Raw genomic sequence first — 18655 nt, 5'->3', positions numbered from 1 at the left:
AGAAAAGCAGGTGATTTCAAAGTCTGTCTGGACCTTGTTTGGTTCTGATGGATCCATAGTCAGCAACTGAATGCCATTTCCCATGCCAACTCGATATTGTACTTTTTCATTTGTCTTTGGGCTTTACCTGCTCAGACATTTGCTTTGTTTACTGTTAACCGAAGCTGCAACATTCAGGCAGAAATAATCATGGACTCGGCTGATAGAAGACAAGGAAGAAGAGAAAAGGGAAATTGAAAACCCCTCTGTCATTTGACTGCTCTGTCAGCATGAAACTACTAGGTCTCTTCTCAGCTTAAAGAGCCATTTTAAAGGACACTGCAGAGTTTGTTTATTTTAGAATTATTTTCTTAGCTGATAACTCACTAAATCTTCTAGGTTAGCCTTCTGAGCATGCAGATAGATATTGTGAAATAATAAGACATAAACTGGAAAATCTCTTTCGTTTGTCTGGTGTTTGATAATGTATGCGACCTCTCTGGGTGGTTTAAGCGGTTTAGATGCATTCTGTGAAAAGGGAGCTTTTAATGACAAAACTAATGTGATTATTGGAGTGAGTGTGAGAAGGGTATTGAGGCCTTAGAGAATGAAAGTCTGTTAGAAAAGCTGAATGTATCTGCCTAATTCTTTCTCTAATGGGGATGGACCATACCCTCTGAGCGGAAACTGTTTTTTTTTCACCTGTCCTCTTTCCTTCTTTTAAAAATTTTCTTTGCCCCCCTTTTTTTCCTCTTATCCTCATAGGTGGGGGACACTTAAAGCTTTTAAACAAATTGTTATCTTTAAAAACTCTGGTGTTCATGGGACAGGACCTACGTATTTATATTTGGGTACAGAGCTGATTAGTTTGGTACTAAGGTTAGACTCTTCTTTTAGCACCATGATTTCTATAGTCTTAAAAAGCATGATTATTAAAATGGACTTATAATACTAATACTATTTTTCAGTTTTTTTCTGAATGTTTACCTTAGTCCTAGGAAACAGAAAGTGAATACAGTCTATTTCATGTGATTCTTGAGCCTCATGTCACTGTTTTACCGTTTTCTTCTTGCACACAATAAAGAAGTTTTGTGATTTTATAGTGTCACAGAATCTCTTCTAAGTTTTATCTGAGTTATGTAAAGATAACCTAGTAATAAAAGATGTATAAAAATGAAAAAAAAATTAAGAATGAAAAGAATCACATGGATGTAAAATTTAGCATAGGGAATATAGATATAGTCAGTAATATTGGAATAACTTTGTATGGTGCCAGGTGGGTACTAGATTTACTGGGAGAAAATCACTTCTTTTTTTTTAAGATTTTATTTATTGATTTTAAAGAGGTAAGGGGTGGGGAGGAGAAGTGGAAAGCATCAACTAGTAGTAGTTGCTTCTTATATGTGCCTTGAACAGACAAGCCCAGGGTTTCAAACTGGTGATCTCAGAATTCCAGGTCAACACTTGATCCACTGCACCACCATGGGGCAGGCAGAAATCACTTCTTTAATTATATAAATATCTAGTTGCTGTGCTGTGTACTTGAAACTAATATAAAATAATATTGAATGTCAACTGTAATTGAAAAATAGAAATTTAAATAATAAAGATGAGATTACAAGTGTATTTAGGCACTGTTGTGTTATTTCTCTCATACACTGTAACTTCAAAGTTGACTGTGTGTAGTATAGTGGTTACAAATGGCAGTTCATAGTGAGTCTGTATTTGAATGCCAGCTCTGCTACCCTTCCTGTCTGTGTGGCTTTAGGCAAGTCTCTCAACCACTGTGTGCTTTAGTTTCCTCATGGGCAAAATGAGGATAGTAGTAATTGTAATACTTGTTAGGGTCATTATGAGGACTTAATAGGACCAGATATATTGTAGGCGCTAAATCAGTGCTAGTTATATAATAACAATAAAAACAATGTCAGGAAAACAGATTGTTATACCAGGACTTTGTGGCTAAAATCTGGGTTCAGAACCTATATTCACAGTTTATAAATTCTGAGTTTGTTTCTTCCTCTGTGAAATGGGGATTGTCATTGTATGTTCCTCCCTGGGTCATTGTAGGGAAAGAACCTGACTTCAAGAAACATTCAGTAGTTGTACTAGCAGCCTCAGCCCCATTTGCCCCATATCAGAGAATTTATGGCCTTATGCAGTACCTTAAGTAGAAATTGTTTAGAAGATGCTGTTTATTAGTGTCCACAAAATAAATAAAAGATATAATATAGGGGCTGCCTTCCTGTTGAGTATTTTGGGTGGAAGTGATTGGCAGAGAGTCTTTTCCTATTGTCTGATTGGATCACAGGCCCCAAGTAAACAACTGACAGACTAAACACTTGCCCTTATCAAGTGGGAGACATCTGCAAATTATTAAGCTTGAGTTTTATATAAAGTTGAACCAAATATGCCAATATTTGATTGTCTATTTCATAGGGGTTAACAACATTTATATAAGTGTTTTGTGCATCCTACAGACCTTTAATAAAAGTATATGACTAACTTCATTTGATTACTACAGTCTTTGACTAGGTATGGGACTAGTGTGAGGTTTTGCCAGTATGACTGAAGTATTTTTTTTGAAAACTTATTTATTCTTTGCTACCAAATTGTTAAGGAAATACATAGAGATATGCAGAAATTTTGTTTCTTTTATGCTAGAGGATGATGCTTGGACTTATAGTCACTTTGACTTAGAAAGGAACCTTAGAACCACCTAAAATAACAAAATTCTTCTAGTAAATTGGCAGATATATTGCAAGAACATTTTTTTTTAACTTTTATTGATTTTTTTTTAGAGCTAGGAGGAGAGAGAGCGACAGAGAGAGATAGGAACATCTATCTCCCTGACCAGGATCGAACTGGCAACTGTGCTTCAGGAAAATACTCTAACCAACTGAGCTATCCAGCCAGGGTGCAAAAACATTTTAAGTAATATTTTTCTGGCCTTCTACCTAGCGTATTGGTAGAATTTTAAATGGGTACTTTCTTTCTATAAGGCAATTTGATAGGATGTAGCAAAGGCCTAAAAATGTTTATATCTTTGAACCAGTACTTTCTTTAAGAACTTATCTCCAGAAAACAGTTAAGGATATATGTAAACATTGAGCCCCAAGTTTATTTATTGTAGCCTTATTTGTAATAATGAAAGATTGAGAATAATACAAATGACCACTTATAGGGTTTCTTCAACTCTTTCTCAACTCCCCATCCCGACAGCTCCCCTCTGGATTTTCTCATGTAGGTCAGTGTCTTTCTTAAAATGTGTTGCTCAGACTGGACCCAGTACTCCAAGGGTGCTCTGACTTCATTGAACACAGTGGGCCCAGGATGGTCCTTAATCTGGACATGGAATTTCTATCATCAGAGGCCAGTTTCTGACCATGATCTTCTTTCTCTTTGTGTAAGTGGGGTTGCTTGAAACCCAAGTATTATCAACGGGTGCTGGTCCCCAGCCGTGCTTGTGTCTTTTAAGGAGTGAGAGTAACTACTATTTGCAGATGGCTATTCATGGGGACACCCTTTCTTTGCAGGCCCAGTGTTCTAGCATTGGGAGGGGATCTGATGCCAGCATGTGTGTCACACTCACTTGCTACTGTTCTTTTCCTGAGTAAGAGGCTGCTTGTTGCTGCCCGTCAGCACTCCTTACTCCCCAGCCCAGCTTGCATGCCCCCTGCCTCATCTGCCATGCTGTGCTCGCATATAAGGCGCTCTGCATCCCGTGTGTCCCCTCTGGAGTTCTGTGCTGTGCTGTGAAAGAGCTGAGTCCACTGCTGGTGTCCACATGCAGGAAAGAATGCTGATCCCATGTGGAAATGGGTAGTGTAATAAATTCTATGATTGGTGCTTGATTTCCATATTTTCTTGGTTATTTCTGATTGGCATACTTCTTAGGAACATTTTCTGAGAAAAGTGCTATACAATTAATTTTTTTTTTACTTACCATGAATAATTGAGAGTTGTCAGAATAGTAACACTGTTTTGCCTTTTTTCTTCAACTTACATTTCCTTGTTGCTTGTGCTTGGTAGGTGTGAAGCTCTCAGTGAAGCATGATTTTGTTTCTTTTTGTGTGCTCTAAACCCTGATGTGTGGCCACACAATTACTTTTTTTTTGACTAAATTTTTAGACACACAATTACTTTTTAAAGGTACAGTATATTGCCCTGGCCGGTTGGCTCAGCGGTAGAGCGTCGGCCTAGCGTGCGGAGGACCCGGGTTCGATTCCTGGCCAGGGCACACAGTAGAAGTGCCCATTTGCTTCTCCACCCCTCCGCCGCACTTTCCTCTCTGTCTCTCTCTTCCCCTCCCGCAGCCAAGGCTCCATTGGAGCAAAGATGGCCCGGGCGCTGGGGATGGCTCTGTGGCCTCTGCCCCAGGCGCTAGAGTGGCTCTGGTCGCAATATGGCGACGCCCAGGATGGGCAGAGCATCGCCCCCTGGTGGGCAGAGCGTTGCCCCATGGTGGGCGTGCCAGGTGGATCCCGGTCGGGCGCCTGCGGGAGTCTGTCTGACTGTTTCTCCCCGTTTCCAGCTTCAGAAAAAATGAAGAAAAAAAAAAAATAAAAAAAAAATAAAGGTACAGTATAGCTCATTATTTGGACATCTTAATTTCTGAATTTTCTCAACTCAGTATTTCCAAAAACTTATTGGGAATAATACATCCTCTACCTCACTTTTGGTAAGTCACCATTATAGTAGATCATGTTAAAGGTTTTGAAATATTCTGCAGTTCAGGAAACTTTACATTTGCTAATATATTTCCTAAAATTAACTATGAAAGGAAACATTTTAATTATTTATTTATTTTAGCAAGGGAGAGAGATGAAAAGCATCAACTCATAGTTGTATCACTTTAGTTGTTCACTGATTGCTTCCTGATATGTGCTTTGACCAGGGGGCTAAGTCAGTGATCCTTGCTCAAGCCAGCGTCCATGGGATCATGTCTTTGATCTCACGCTCATCTGTGATCCTGCACTCACCCTGGTGAACCTTTACTCAAGGCAGATGAATCTGTACTCAATCCAATGACATTGGGGATTTGAACCAGGGTCCTCAGCATCCCAGGTCAAAGCTCTATCCATTGAGCTACCACTGACTGGTCAGGCAAAACAAACCTTTTTCCACAAAGTATCATGTAACATTACATAGAAATATTGTTGTTTTGAAAACATCAGGGAGAGGCATTTAATATTTTCTGTGATTCATTTGCTCAGCAGTCTTTTCAGGTGTTTTTTTTTTTTTTTCTTCAGGAAAGTGATCCTGGGAGTTGGTACTGGGCCGGACTGGGATGAGAGGCCGTGTTCGCTTGTGGGCCCTGCCCTCCTTTCTCAGTGCCCTGCTTTCCCGACTGGGAGCATTCCCCCGCTGGGCCTGGCTGCTCCTGTGCCCACAGTCTCTCCCTAGAGTGGGGTACTGAGTTCTCTTTTCTAGGCTTTTCCTCTCTGGTTTCATCTCTTTATTTTTTTGTCAGGACCTGCCTGGTGTATAGATATTTTCCATATGAAATGAGAAAGGATGAGAACGCTGAATTTGCATGAGAGTGTTAATAGAGGATGGAAACTTAATGCGTTTTCCTTGCCTTGGAGCTCTTTGCAGTTTTACAGGGGATACAACCTAAGCCGTGCAGCATTATGGATAAGACGTATATTTCATAACCAGGAGACCTGGTGTGGCGTCTAGGTCCTACCATTTCCTAGCTGGATTACCTTGAACAAGAGATTTAAACCAAGAATCAGTTTCTTGATGTAAAATAGTGGATGATAACACATCTGACATGATTGTGTGTGGATTAAGTGATGTAATGATTCTAAACCCAAGGGTCAGTCATCAGGAGCTATTGTTGTTACTCAGCTATGATTCCATTTCCTGTGATTTCCCCCTAACATTTTATTGTGAAAATTTTCAAGCAAAGAAAAGTTGAAGTAATTGACAGTGAACACCCATAAGTGTACCACCTAAATTCTATAAATAATATTTTGTTATATTTATTATATATAGTCACCTAAACATCCTTCTATTTGTCCTTTATTTACCTTGTTATTCATGCATTTCCTAATAAGTTGTAAACATCAGTATACTTCCTAAATCAGCTTTACCATCAGTAACTAGGATTCAGTATTAACTTATGATTATTTAAGTAAAAGTTGCATTCAGTAAAACGTACAGATTGTTGTAAGTGTACCATTTGTTGTGTAAGCCAGACCCCCACGAAACTCTGGAACATTTACCTACCCCCCAAAAGTTTCTGCCCCTGTCTAGTCAGTCCCTGCTTTCCCTCTCAGCCCTGAGGATGTCTTGATTTTTAGTAGTGGAATTTCAGGTCTGATTAGCGTCTGGTAGTGGGAGTATTTGGGAGCTGGGGAGCTGCCTGATCTGCTTATCACACCAAAGACATTGGAGCTTTGCATAGTTGTTCCATAAGACGTTTTATAAATTTAGTATTTTTAAAAAATATCGTCATTCATTCAGCTAACATTTAGTTGCTTGATATCTTGCAAAGGAAGTGGTGAGGGAGACATTCTAGAGTCAGATGAGTGCTGTACAGTGTTATGGGGGTTCTGATAGAAATAGGCAGAGGGCATAGTGAGACAAGAAGAAGGGAGTGATTTAGTTCTTCCTGACTTGAGGGCATAGCCATGATGGCCGCATAGGGGAGGTGGTACTTGAGCTGAGTATTGGGAAGAGGAGTGTTTTCCAGGTGCAGGTGGAGTGGGAGAGTGGGGAAAGGACTTTCTGGGAGTGCAAGAGCCAAGAGGAAGGAAACGCTTGGTGGGCTTGAAACGGTTTTTCTGGGCTGGAGCAAAGGCTGCAGGGGATGCAGCCAGTGGGAGGCACGGAGGACTGCATGCTATGCAAAGGACTTTGGTTTATTTCTACAGTTTGGGGAGAATGTAAAAGGTTTATTTATTTGTGAAAGGGAGTATACTCAAAAGATAAAAATTGTCAAGTAGTGCAAGTTAAATGCTTAGGATTGTTTTATAATCAAATCAAAGTCATGTCTTTTTTTGTTTTATTACACTATAATTTTATTTTCATATTCTAACCTTTTTCCTTTTTATCTCTAAAATGACAGGAGGCATGCCAATATTTGAAAAATCCTGGTGTATCTGATACACAGTTGCTACAGAACATTTTCCAAGCTCTTAATGTATATTACAATTATTCAGGCCAGGCGATATGCTTGAATATGTCAGAGACATCAACTAGCAGTATGGGACACCTTAGTTGGAGCTATCAGGTAATGGTGCATTGTTTCCCCACATAGAACTTAATTTTCACTGATATGGTTGTACTGTAACATAATATTCACAAGATATTTTACCTAACCTGGATCTCAATCTAGTCTCCTTCTGAGATCATGGATAAAATTCTTCATTTATTCACTCATTCATTCATTCATGGAATTAATCATCACCAAATATATTCTGAGTATTTACCATAGGTCAAGCACCCTTATAGACTTCAAAGATACAAAGATAAATAAGACATGATCTTAGCATCAAGTGTAGCTTGAAAAAGAAGTATAGCTAATATTATAACAGATCTTGATAATTTCTATGAAGGAGGCATTTTATGGACACATAAAAGAAGGGAAGTCTAACTTGACTGTCTTTGAGCATTTGTTTCTTCATCTGTATGATGAAAATAATAATACTTTCCTGTCAGAGTTGTTTTGAGGATTCATATGTTAACAGATGGGAAAGAAAGCAGTGTACAAAGGGGGTGTATAGTTCTACCTTCCATGGCTTCTCCATAGAGCCTTTCCAGGGGCAGGGAGGGTGGAATGGCATAGAGGGAAACAGCGAGAACTCTGCAGCGAGACCGCCTGAGTTCACCCCCTGGCTTTGCTGCTGACTCCCCATGTGGCCTTGGACAATTTATTCAACTTCTTTGTGTCTTAGTTTTTCACTAGATTCTCCTGGCTTGCTTTCTCAGGCCTGCACAGAAATGGTCGTGCCCTTTTGTTCAAATGGTTTTGATGATATGTTTGAACCTCACACATGGGACTTGAAGAAATTTTCAGATGATTGTTTTAATCTGTGGGGTGTGAAACCAAGGCCCTCCTGGATCACTACTATGTATGGAGGCAAAAACATCAATTCCCACACGAACATAATTTTCAGGTGAGTTTTTGCTTGTCCAAAGAAAAACTTTGGCTGATGAAGACATTTGTAGAATAACTGAGAAAATAGAATGAGGAAAAATGTTGGAAAATAAAACAATATAGAAAACAACCAGTGGTGCCCTGGCCGGTTGGCTCAGCGGTAGAGCATCGGCCTAGCGTGCGGAGGACCCGGGTTCGATTCCCGGCCAGGGCACATAGGAGAAGCGCCCATTTGCTTCTCCACTCCTCCGCCGCGCTTTCCTCTCTGTCTCTCTCTTCCCCTCCCGCAGCCGAGGCTCCATTGGAGCAAAGATGGCCTGGGCGCTGGGGATGGCTCTGTGGCCTCTGCCTCAGGCGCTAGAGTGGCTCTGGTCGCAATATGGTGACGCCCAGGATGGGCAGAGCATCGCCCTCTGGTGGGCAGAGCATCGCCCATGGTGGGCGTGCCGGGTGGATCCCGGTCGGGCGCATGCGGGAGTCTGTCTGACTGTCTCTCTCTGTTTCCAGCTTCAGAAAAATGAAAAAAAAAAAAAAAAAAAAAAAAAAGAATACAACCAGTGGTATCTTGTTTCCCTGTTTCTTGAAAGATAGAGGATGCTGAGAAGAGATATGATTATACACTCTATTACCAACATGCCTAAAGGCTTAAAACAACACAGCAACATAATTAAAATGTTAAAAAAAAACTACCCAGCACACAATGAAGCATATCTATTCTCAATTTGTCTTACTTTTGTTACTGTTGTTATTAATGTTAATAAAAATGTTTGGTATTTATTCAACAAACACTGCATGAGGCATTTAAATAAATTACCTAAAATTGAAGCTTACAAAAATCCTGTGAAATAGTTGTTATAGTTCTATTTTTACTGAGGAGGAGAGTGAAGGTCACTGTGTTCAGTCACTTGCCCAAGTTTATCCAGCTTTGTTTTAGTTATAATAAAGCCAGGTTTCAACCTTGGCTTGTTTGACCACAAAAATCCGGTTTGTTCTGCATTACACTGCCCTTATAGGGACATATTTGCTATTGGTTCACATCAGAGTTATTTGAGTAGACTCTTTGTATCTGACTGTGACTTCAAAATATCCATGCTTTGGTTTGTACATCATGTTATCAGCTATTAAGAATAGCAACTAATCAAAAATTTCCCCAAATTTAGGTATATAGAAATAGTAGAGATTCCCCTTTGTATCTCTTAACCTGGAGCTATTGTTCAAATTGTAAATGTCTTTCTTTTACAAGCTCTTATAAACAAGAGTCAAATTTGGCCTTCAGGACATGCTCAATAGCTTTTAGGAGTGAGGAGTGTGTTTTGATGGAAGGTTCACTCTCTAGGTTTAGGCCCATAGCACTGCCCACTTTGTAGTCTGTCTTACTGGGTTGATGCTGTTTTCTCATCGAGCAGCTTACCTACCCAAAATAAAAGGTAAAATACTTTGATGGAAAACTTCAAGATTCTTTTTTTTTTCCTTCGAGTGAGAGAGAGAGAGAGATAGAGTGACAGCTAAAGCCAGACAGGAAGGGAGAAAGATGAGAGGCATCAACTTGTTGTTTCACTTGAGTTGTTCATTGATTGATTCTCATATGTGCCTTGACTGGGGGACTTTACCTGAGCCAGTGGCCCGTTGCTCAATCCAGCGACCTTGGGCTCAAGCCAGTGACCATAGGGTCATGTTATGATCCCATGCTCAAGATGGTAAGCCTGCACTCAAGCCAGAGATGGGAGGGTTTCAAACCTGGGTCCTTAGCATCCCAGTTCAATGCCCTATCCACTGCACCACTGCCTGGCAAGTCCAAGATTCTTTTTGTTTAATTTTCTTAAATTGTGTTCTTTGCTCTCAGTAGGATTCTTCCCAACTATAGTCTTCAGCTTAGCCTTATGAAAGTGACTGTTGAACAAGTAAATCTATTTAGGACACTTAAGGAAACTGTGCCAAATCCTGGTGGTAAAAGGACGAGAGGTTTGAAAAAGGCTTAAGCACAAGCCTGGGGCTCCAGGCGCATCTTTGTTCCTCAAGCAGGAAGTACTTTGTCAATTTCTTGTTTTTCTTTAGGAGCTAATCTATCTTCATGTAATATTCATGTGGACTTCTCTAGCATACTGACACTTGATGCTCATCCTTGCTTGCTTTGACCTTATTAAGCTGAAGTTCAAGTTGTATTATAAAGTGGAGTCTTTAAATATTTGTATGAAGGTTTTAATATATGAGTTTTAGTCAACTACACTGTCCTTTTTTATTGGATTTATCCATTACAGATAGGATATTATTTACTCATTTTTTCTCTTGTATTATTTCCCTCAGGCCATCAAAATAACAATCATCATCATCATCATTATCATCATTTTCACTGGGAAGGGGACAGATTTTGTGAGAAAAGTTTGGGGAATAGAACTGAAACATGTAGGTAGAAATTATAGCTCAGTGTTAAAAATTATAGTCCAGTATAAAAAAGGACTTTCTGACAGCTGTGAAAAGGTAGAACGAGCTGTCTTAAATAAAATTACTTAAGCTCTCTTTGATCCTCAGTTTTCTTTTCTGAACACTATGAGAATAATAATATCACTCACCCCATAAAATTGTTGTAATGCTTACAATAGTTAACCCAGTGAAGTACTTGTCTCAGAACTGGTAAATGTATATGCTCAAAAAATACTTGTTGAATGAATAAATGAAAGTACACTTTCTGCCTTATACTTTACATCGAAGCCACAGGGAACTGTGTATTTGTCCCTGAATGTCCTTTCCCTTCCTTTTTTTTTCCTTTTCTTAAGACTCCAGCATCCTCCAAGAAACCTTCTCTGACTTATCCAGGGAGGTTAGGGTTCCCACACCCCTTACAGGGCCTCCTAGGGCCTGCGATTGTCATAGCAGACCAGGTGGAAATTACTGTTTGTGTTTCTGTCTGCCCCCATGAGTTGTGAACTTCTGTCTTAATCATCTCTGTGCCTTTAGCACCTGCTACCATGACTGGCACATAATGAATGTGCAATAAGTGAGGATGTCAATAAGGATGAGGACTGAAATACAAAGCTCAGGAAGGCTTCAGGGGCATGCCAGAGTTTAAAGGCAGAGCTGTGTATGTGAAGGTGCTGGTTTATCCTTCTGCAGTGGCAAGTCTACCAGTAAAAATAAATCATTTTCCATATTGCTAGCTGAAAAATCTAATGTAAAAATGTAAGAAATAAATTCTGTTTTTAAAAGTTCAGAATTCTGCTTTTCTGAAGAAAGCACATTCCCAAAGTAAAGGAGTGGCCTCAGGTGTCTCTGTTCTATGTATTTAGTGGCTACCTGCTAGAAATATTTCTGGTTGAGGAGTAAGAAGATGTTCAAGGAACCATATGAAATATTTTTATGTTAATTATTTTATTATTTTTACTTGTTGATTTTAGTGAGAGAGGAAGGGAGAGAAAGAGAACCAGGAACATTAATCTGTTCCTGTACGTACCCTGACTGGGGATAGAACGAACAACCTCTGAGCTTTAGGACGATGCTCTAACCAACTGAGCTATCCGGCCAGGGAAAAATCCTTATGTTCATGCTTTTCTTTTCAGGTTGCCTCACACAAATCCAAGTGTGACTGCTTTTCTGATTGGAGTGTTCACTCCGTAATTGTTGGGTTGGAGATTTGCCAGTTAATAGCTTGGGTTTTGAAGTCAGAGAGACCCGGGTGCTGCCTGGCCTTTGGGAGATTGCTAATTTATATAAGTTAGAAATAATGATAACCTGCCAGGGCTATTTTAGGGAGTAGATAGACTCTACTGGAAGGGAGCACTAGAAATAATGTCTGCCCACCAGGGTTATTTCAGGAGTACACAGACTCTTATGGAAGGGAGCACTATGAGGGCAGAGATTTTGTCTGTTTACTGCTGAACACTCTGTGCCCAGTCAGTGCCTGGCACAGAGTAGACACTTCGTAAACATTTGTTAAGTAAATGAGGACTTTAAAAAATAGTAACTATTAATAGTTCCATTTCAACAAATATTTTTTATTCCATTGTAGTTATGTTGGAAGGATTAATTTTTTCCCCAGCCCCTATTATTAAGAAACTACCTTACCCCAGAGGTCATTTTCAGTTATTTAAAAATAAACCAAAAGGGAATCTCTGAGAAGCTGATTAGTTTAACATAATTGTTTTAGGCAAATTAATTATTGTCAGGAATTAAGTGAGGCTCCATGTGGGGAATTTTATCCCAGCATCTATATTCTTTCATAAAAGCGGTTATTACTTTTAATTAATTAATTAATTAATTAATTTTTTGTTTGTTTGTTTATATATTTTCCAGTGACTGGTTTAACTTTCACATGTCTAGAACCAAGAAATTCAAGTTCATGTACATCTTAGTTCTCTCAGCAACTCCAAACACTGTTGCTAAGTCACTAGGCTGATTCAGATGACCTTTTAAATCAAATGCAGTTTGCTTATTATGTGGCTGTTAGGATGACTTTTTGTATTGCAAATAATGGAGAGTTTCTTTGTGGGTTGGTCCTGTCAGTCGGGAATAATGATAAAGGCTATTTGTTCACATAGGAGAATCTAAACTCTTCTGTAGTTTTTTTATTTTTTAAAATTTTTCTTAAGTGAGAAGTGGGTAGGCAGAGAGACAGACTCCTGCATGTGCCCAATTGGGATTCACCTGGCATGTCCACTAGGGGGCGTTGCTCTGCCCATCTAGGGCATTGCTCTGTTGAGATCTGAGCCATCAGAGCCATTTTAGTACCTGAGGCGGGGAGTGACGTCAGAGAAATGGCGCCATAAGGAGCGATACTGATAAATCTCCCCCAAAATTTAACAAGATCTTCAACCAGAGACAGAAAAATCCATCCTTGGAGCCTCCAGAAGTTCCACACTAAACGCGAAGGCACAGGCAGCAGCAACCCCATAGCTGGATCATCAGGCTACTAATTCAGGAAGGAACGACTAGGAGAGAGGCTCCAGGAACATGGACTCTCTCATTGGCGGAGCCTGCAAATGCTAATGAACCTCTACTGCCAACGAGACTGAAGCCCAATATATGACATCAACATAGAGACTTAATTGCAAACCTCTACCTAAGCATGCCACAGGGGCAGAACCCGGGGTACAGAGTCACCGACCAGGAAGAGGGAGAGAAAAGAAAAAGCAAGAAGATAACCTCTCAAAATCAAGAATAACCCACAGACTTTATAACCTATCCCATTTTATTATATTTGTCCGTTTGTTTCTCTTATCTTCTTGTATTGATTATTTTCTTCCTCTTCCAATTTGGTCGTTTAATTCTCTGCCAGTCTTACTCTCTCCTCTCCTTGAACTACACTACCCATAAGTGTTACATCTCCCATTATCTTTTCTTTCTGTCTATGAGGGTTGCACTCCAAAACCCTTAACTCTCTCTCTCTCTCTCCTTTTATTCTTTTTTCTTCTTTTTGTATTTTCCTCTTTCTTTTTTTTTCTCCCTCTATATTAGTTTCTTCTTTTCTCCTTTACTTTTCCTCTCGTTCAATCCTCAGTCACGAACAAATTATTTTATCTGGGAATCAAATTTTTTTTTTTGTGGTGCTTTGGGGATTTTTTACTTTGCTTTCTTAACTCACTAGCAGTGCTCCCAACCATGGCTCTTCATTTTATCTAGTTCTTGCCCCACTAAATACAATAGTAATTTTTAAATTTTTTCCCCTTTTCCCTGTTTCCCTCTTATTCCTCTCATCGTATCTCTTAGTCAACCATCACCTAAAAGTAAATCATTTTATTTTTGACCCCAATTTTTTCCTTTTTTGCATTTTGTGGGTCCATATCTTCTTTTTTGCCACTTTAAAACTTCTCCCCAACACAGGCCCTCCATTATAGGTGGTTTTTGTTCTATTTAGCACAATATAATTCACAGTTTACCACAAGATTTTCTCAAGAAGGAGGGGAGAGGAGAGGAGAGGGAAAAAAAGAGGGGGGAATAATAATTTTTTTATTCTTTTTTATTTTTATTTCTTACCTTTTTATTCTTTATTAATTCTCATTAATACTATCAACAAAACCACCCCCAGATGCCATTAAGGAAAAGGAAATCGAATATCATGGATACAAAAGACAGAGAGGTAGCACAGATAGATGAGGAAAAATCTATGGAGAAAAAATTTAATATATTGGAAACCTTGGCGCTAAATGACAGAGAATTTAAAATAGAAATCCTAAAAATACTCAGAGATATACAAGAAAACACAGAAAGGCAATTTAGGGAGCTCAGAAAATAATTCAATGAACACAAAGAATATATTACCAAGGAAATTGAAACTATAAAAACAAATCAAACAGAGATGAAAAACTCAATTCATGAGCTGAAAAACGAGGTAACAAGCTTAGCTAATAGAACAGGCAAGATAGAAGGTAAGATTATTGAAATAGAAAATAAACAACTTGAGGCACAACAGAGAGAAGAAGAAAGAGACTCAAAATTTAAAAAAATGAGAAAGCCCTACAGGAATTGTCTAACTCCATCAAAAAGAATAACATAAGAATAATAGGTATATCAGAGGGAGAAGAGAGAGAAAATGGAACAGAGAACATTTCAAAAAAATAATAGATGAGAACTTCCCAAGCCTGTGGAAAGAACTAAAGCCTCAAATTCAAGAAGCAAACAGAACACTGAATTTTCTTAATCCAAACAAACCTACTCCAAGGCACATCATAATGAAATTGCCACAAACCAACGACAAAGAAAAAATCCTCAAGGCAACCAGGGAAAGAAGAATAAAACATATAAAGGAAGGCCCATTAGATTATCACCAGATTCCTCAACAGAAACTCTACAAGCTAGAAGAGAGTGGACCTCAATATTTGAAGTCCTGAAAGAGAGGAACTTTCAGCCACGAATACTATACCCATCAAAGCTATCCTTCAAATATGAAGGAGAAATAAAAACATTCACAGATACAGAAAAGATGAGGGAATTTATCATCAGAAAACCCCCACTCCAGGAATTACTAAAGGGGGTTTTCCAACCAGATAAACAAAACAAAACAAAACAAAACCACAAGTAAAAGCTCCACCAAGAACACAATAAAACCAATGTTAAACTGTGACAACAACAAAAAAAAGGGGGTGGGGAGAGGACGGAGATTAACAGTAGCAAAGGACGATGGAGTGCAAATGTACTCACAAGATAGTGCACTACAATGAACAGGGTAGGAACCCTTTTCATTACTTAATGGTAAGCACCATTGAAAAAAACCTCCACAGAAGCACATGATTTTAAAAAGATAGCAACAGGCCTGACCTGTGGTGGTGCAGTGGATAAAGCGTCGACCTGGAAATGCTGAGGTCGCAGGTTCGAAATCCTGGGCTTGCCTGGTCAAGGCACATATGGGAGTTGATGCTTCCAGCTCCTTCCCACTTCTCTCTCCTCTCTTTCCTTCTCTGTCTCTCTCTCTCCCTCTCTCTATCCCTCTCTCTCTCCTCTCTAAAAATGAATAAATAAAATTTTAAAAAAATTAAAAAAAAAGATAGCAACAGAGGAAAGATATATGGAATACAACCAAACAAAAACAAAAGATAGAAAAACAGAAGAATCAAACAAGACACAAAACGAACAGAAAGCGATGTATAAAATGGCAATAGGGAACTCACAAGTGTCAATAATTACACTAAATTTAAATGGATTAAACTCACCAATAAAAAGGCACAGAGAGGCAGAATGGATTAAAAAAAATCCAACTGTATGCTGACTACAAGAAACTCATCTAAGCAACAAGGATAAAAACAAATTCAAAGTGAAAGACTGGAAAACAATACTCCAAGCAAATAACATCCAAAAAAAGCAGGTGTAACAATACTCATATCTGATAATGCTGACTACAAGACAGCAAAAGTACTCAAAGGCAAAAATGGCCATTTCATAATGATTAAGGGTATGCTAAATCAAGAAGACATAACAATTCTTAATATATATGCGCCAAACCAAGGAGCACCAAAATATATAAGACAGCTACTTATTGACCTTAAAACAAAAACTGACAAAAATACAATCATATTTGGAGACCTCAATACACCGCTGACGACTCTAGATCGGTCATCCAAACGGAGAACCAATAAAGATATATTGGCCTTAAACAAAACACTAGAGCACCTGGATATGATAGACATCTACAGGACATTTCATCCCAAAGTGACAGAGTATACATTTTTCTCCAGTGTACATGGATCATTCTCAAGGATTGACCATATGTTGGGCCACAAAAACAACATCAGCAAATTCAGAACAATCGAAGTTGTACCAAGCATATTTTCTGATCATAAAGCCTTGAAACTAGAACTCAACTGCAAAAAAGAGGAAGAAAACTCCACAAAAATGTGGAAACTAAACAACATACTTTAAAAAAATGAATGGGTCAAAGAAGAAATAAGCAAAGAGATCAAAAGATATATACAGACAAATGAAAATGACAATACGACATATCAGAATCTATGGGATGCAGCAAAAGCAGGGATAAGAGGGAAGTTCATATCACTTCAGGCATATATGAACAAACAAGAGAGAGCCCAAGTGAACAACTTAACTTCACACGTTAAGGAACTGGAAAAAGAAGAACAAAGACAACCCAAAACCAGCCAAAGAAAGGAGGTAATAAAAATCAGAGCAGAAATAAATGAAATAGAGATCAGAAAAACTATAGAAAAAATTAATAGAACAAGGAGCTGGTTCTTTGAAAAGATCAGCAAAATTGACAAACCCTTGGCAAGACTTACCAAGGAAAAAAGAGAAAGAACTCATATAAACAAAATTCGAACTGAAAAAGGAGAAATCACCACGGACATCATAGATATACAAAGAATTATTGTAGAATACTATGAAAAACTTTATGCCACTAAATTCAACAATCTAGAAGAAATGGATAAATTCCTAGAACAATACAACCTTCCTAGACTGAGTTAAGAAGAACCAGAAAGCCTAAACAGACCAATTAGTAGGGAAGAAATAGAAAAAACTATTAAAAACCTCCCCCAAAATAAAAGTCCAGGCCCAGACGGCTATACCAGCAAATTTTATCAAACATTCAAAGAAGACTTGGTTCCTATTCTACTGAAAGTCTTCCAAAAAATTGAAGAAGAAGCAATACTTCCAAACACATTTTATGAGGCCAACATAACCCTCATACCGAAACCGGGCAAGGACAGCACAAAAAAAGAAAACTACAGACCAATATCTCTAATGAATACAGATGCTAAAATACTAAACAAAATACTAGCAAATCGAATACAACAACATATTAAAAAAATAATACATCATGATCAAGTGGGATTCATCCCAGAATCTCAAGGATGGTTCAACATACATAAAACGGTTAACGTAATACACCATATCAACAAAACAAAGAGCAAAACCACATAATCTTATCAATAGATGCAGAAAAGGCATTTGATAAACTACAACACAATTTTATGTTTAAGACTTTCAACAAAATGATATAGAAGGAAATATCTCAACATGATAAAGGCCATATATGATAAACCATCAGCTAACATCATATTAAATGGCACAAAACTGAAGGCTTTCCCCCTTAAATCAGGAATAAGACAGGGTTATCTACTCTCTCCACTCTTATTAAATGTGGTGCTAGAGGTTCTAGCCAGAGCAATCAGACAAGACAAAGAAATAAAAGGTATCCATATCGGAAAAGAAGAAGTAAAGGTATCACTTTTTGCAGATGATATGATTCTATACATCGAAAACCCCAAAGAATCTACAAAAAGACTACTAGAAACAATAAGCCAGCCAATACAGTAAGGTCGCAGGATACAAAATTAACATACAAAAGTCCATAGCCTTTTTATATGCCAACATAATGAAACATTATGAACAAATGAAACATTTGAGAAGAAACTCAAAAAAATAATCCCCTTCATGATTGCAACAACAACAAAAAAATACCTAGGAATAAACATAACAAAGAATGTAAAGGACTTACACAATGAAAACTATAAACTATTGTTAAGGGAAATCGAAAAAGATACAATGAGATGGAAGAATATTCCTTGCTCTTGGATAGGAAGAATAAATATAATCAAGATGGTCATATTACCCAAAGCAATATACAAATTTAATGCAATTCCCATCAAAATTTCAATGACATTTTTTAAAGAAATGGAACAAAAAATCATCAGATTTATATGGAACTATAAAAAACCCTGAATAGACAAAGCAATCCTAAAGAAAAAGAACGAAGCTGGGGGCATTACAATACCTGACTTCAAACTATATTATAGAGGCATGACAATCAAAACAGCATGGTATTGGCAGAAAAATAGACATTCAGACCAATGGAATAGAATAGAAAGTCCAGAAATAAAACCACATATATATGGTCAAATGATTTTGATAAAGGGGCCAACAACACACAATGGAGTAAAGAAAGCCTCTTCAACAAATGGTGCTGGGAAAACTGGAAAGCCACATGCAAAAGAATGAAACTCAACTACAGTTTGTCCCCTTGTACTAAAATTAATTCAAAATAGATCAAAGACCTAAATATAAGACCTGAAACAATAAAGTACATAGAAGAAGACATAGGTTCTAAACTCATGGACTTTGGTTTTAAAG

General features: G+C 38.2%; 2 protein-coding genes across 2 annotated transcripts in view; both read left to right on the top strand.

The window, feature by feature from the left end:
• Positions 1-18655, top strand: part of PRCP (prolylcarboxypeptidase) — a 275945-nt gene that overhangs the window by 248012 nt on the left and 9278 nt on the right. The gene's annotated exons all lie outside the window — the stretch shown is intronic.
• The window catches only part of LOC136395203 (lysosomal Pro-X carboxypeptidase-like), an 89958-nt gene that overhangs the window by 68444 nt on the left and 2859 nt on the right, over positions 1-18655 (top strand). The window contains exons 8-9 of the mRNA XM_066369576.1: positions 7055-7219; positions 7918-8105. Coding sequence (XP_066225673.1) covers positions 7055-7219; positions 7918-8105 — 353 coding nt within the window. The remainder of the gene's footprint in view (positions 1-7054; positions 7220-7917; positions 8106-18655) is intronic.

Source organism: Saccopteryx leptura, chromosome 1 (assembly GCF_036850995.1).
Source record: "Saccopteryx leptura isolate mSacLep1 chromosome 1, mSacLep1_pri_phased_curated, whole genome shotgun sequence".
In the NCBI taxonomy this organism is placed as follows: domain Eukaryota; kingdom Metazoa; phylum Chordata; class Mammalia; order Chiroptera; family Emballonuridae; genus Saccopteryx; species Saccopteryx leptura.
The sequence above is the reverse complement of the archived record's forward strand: the minus strand, read 5'-3'. Positions and strand labels throughout refer to the sequence as shown.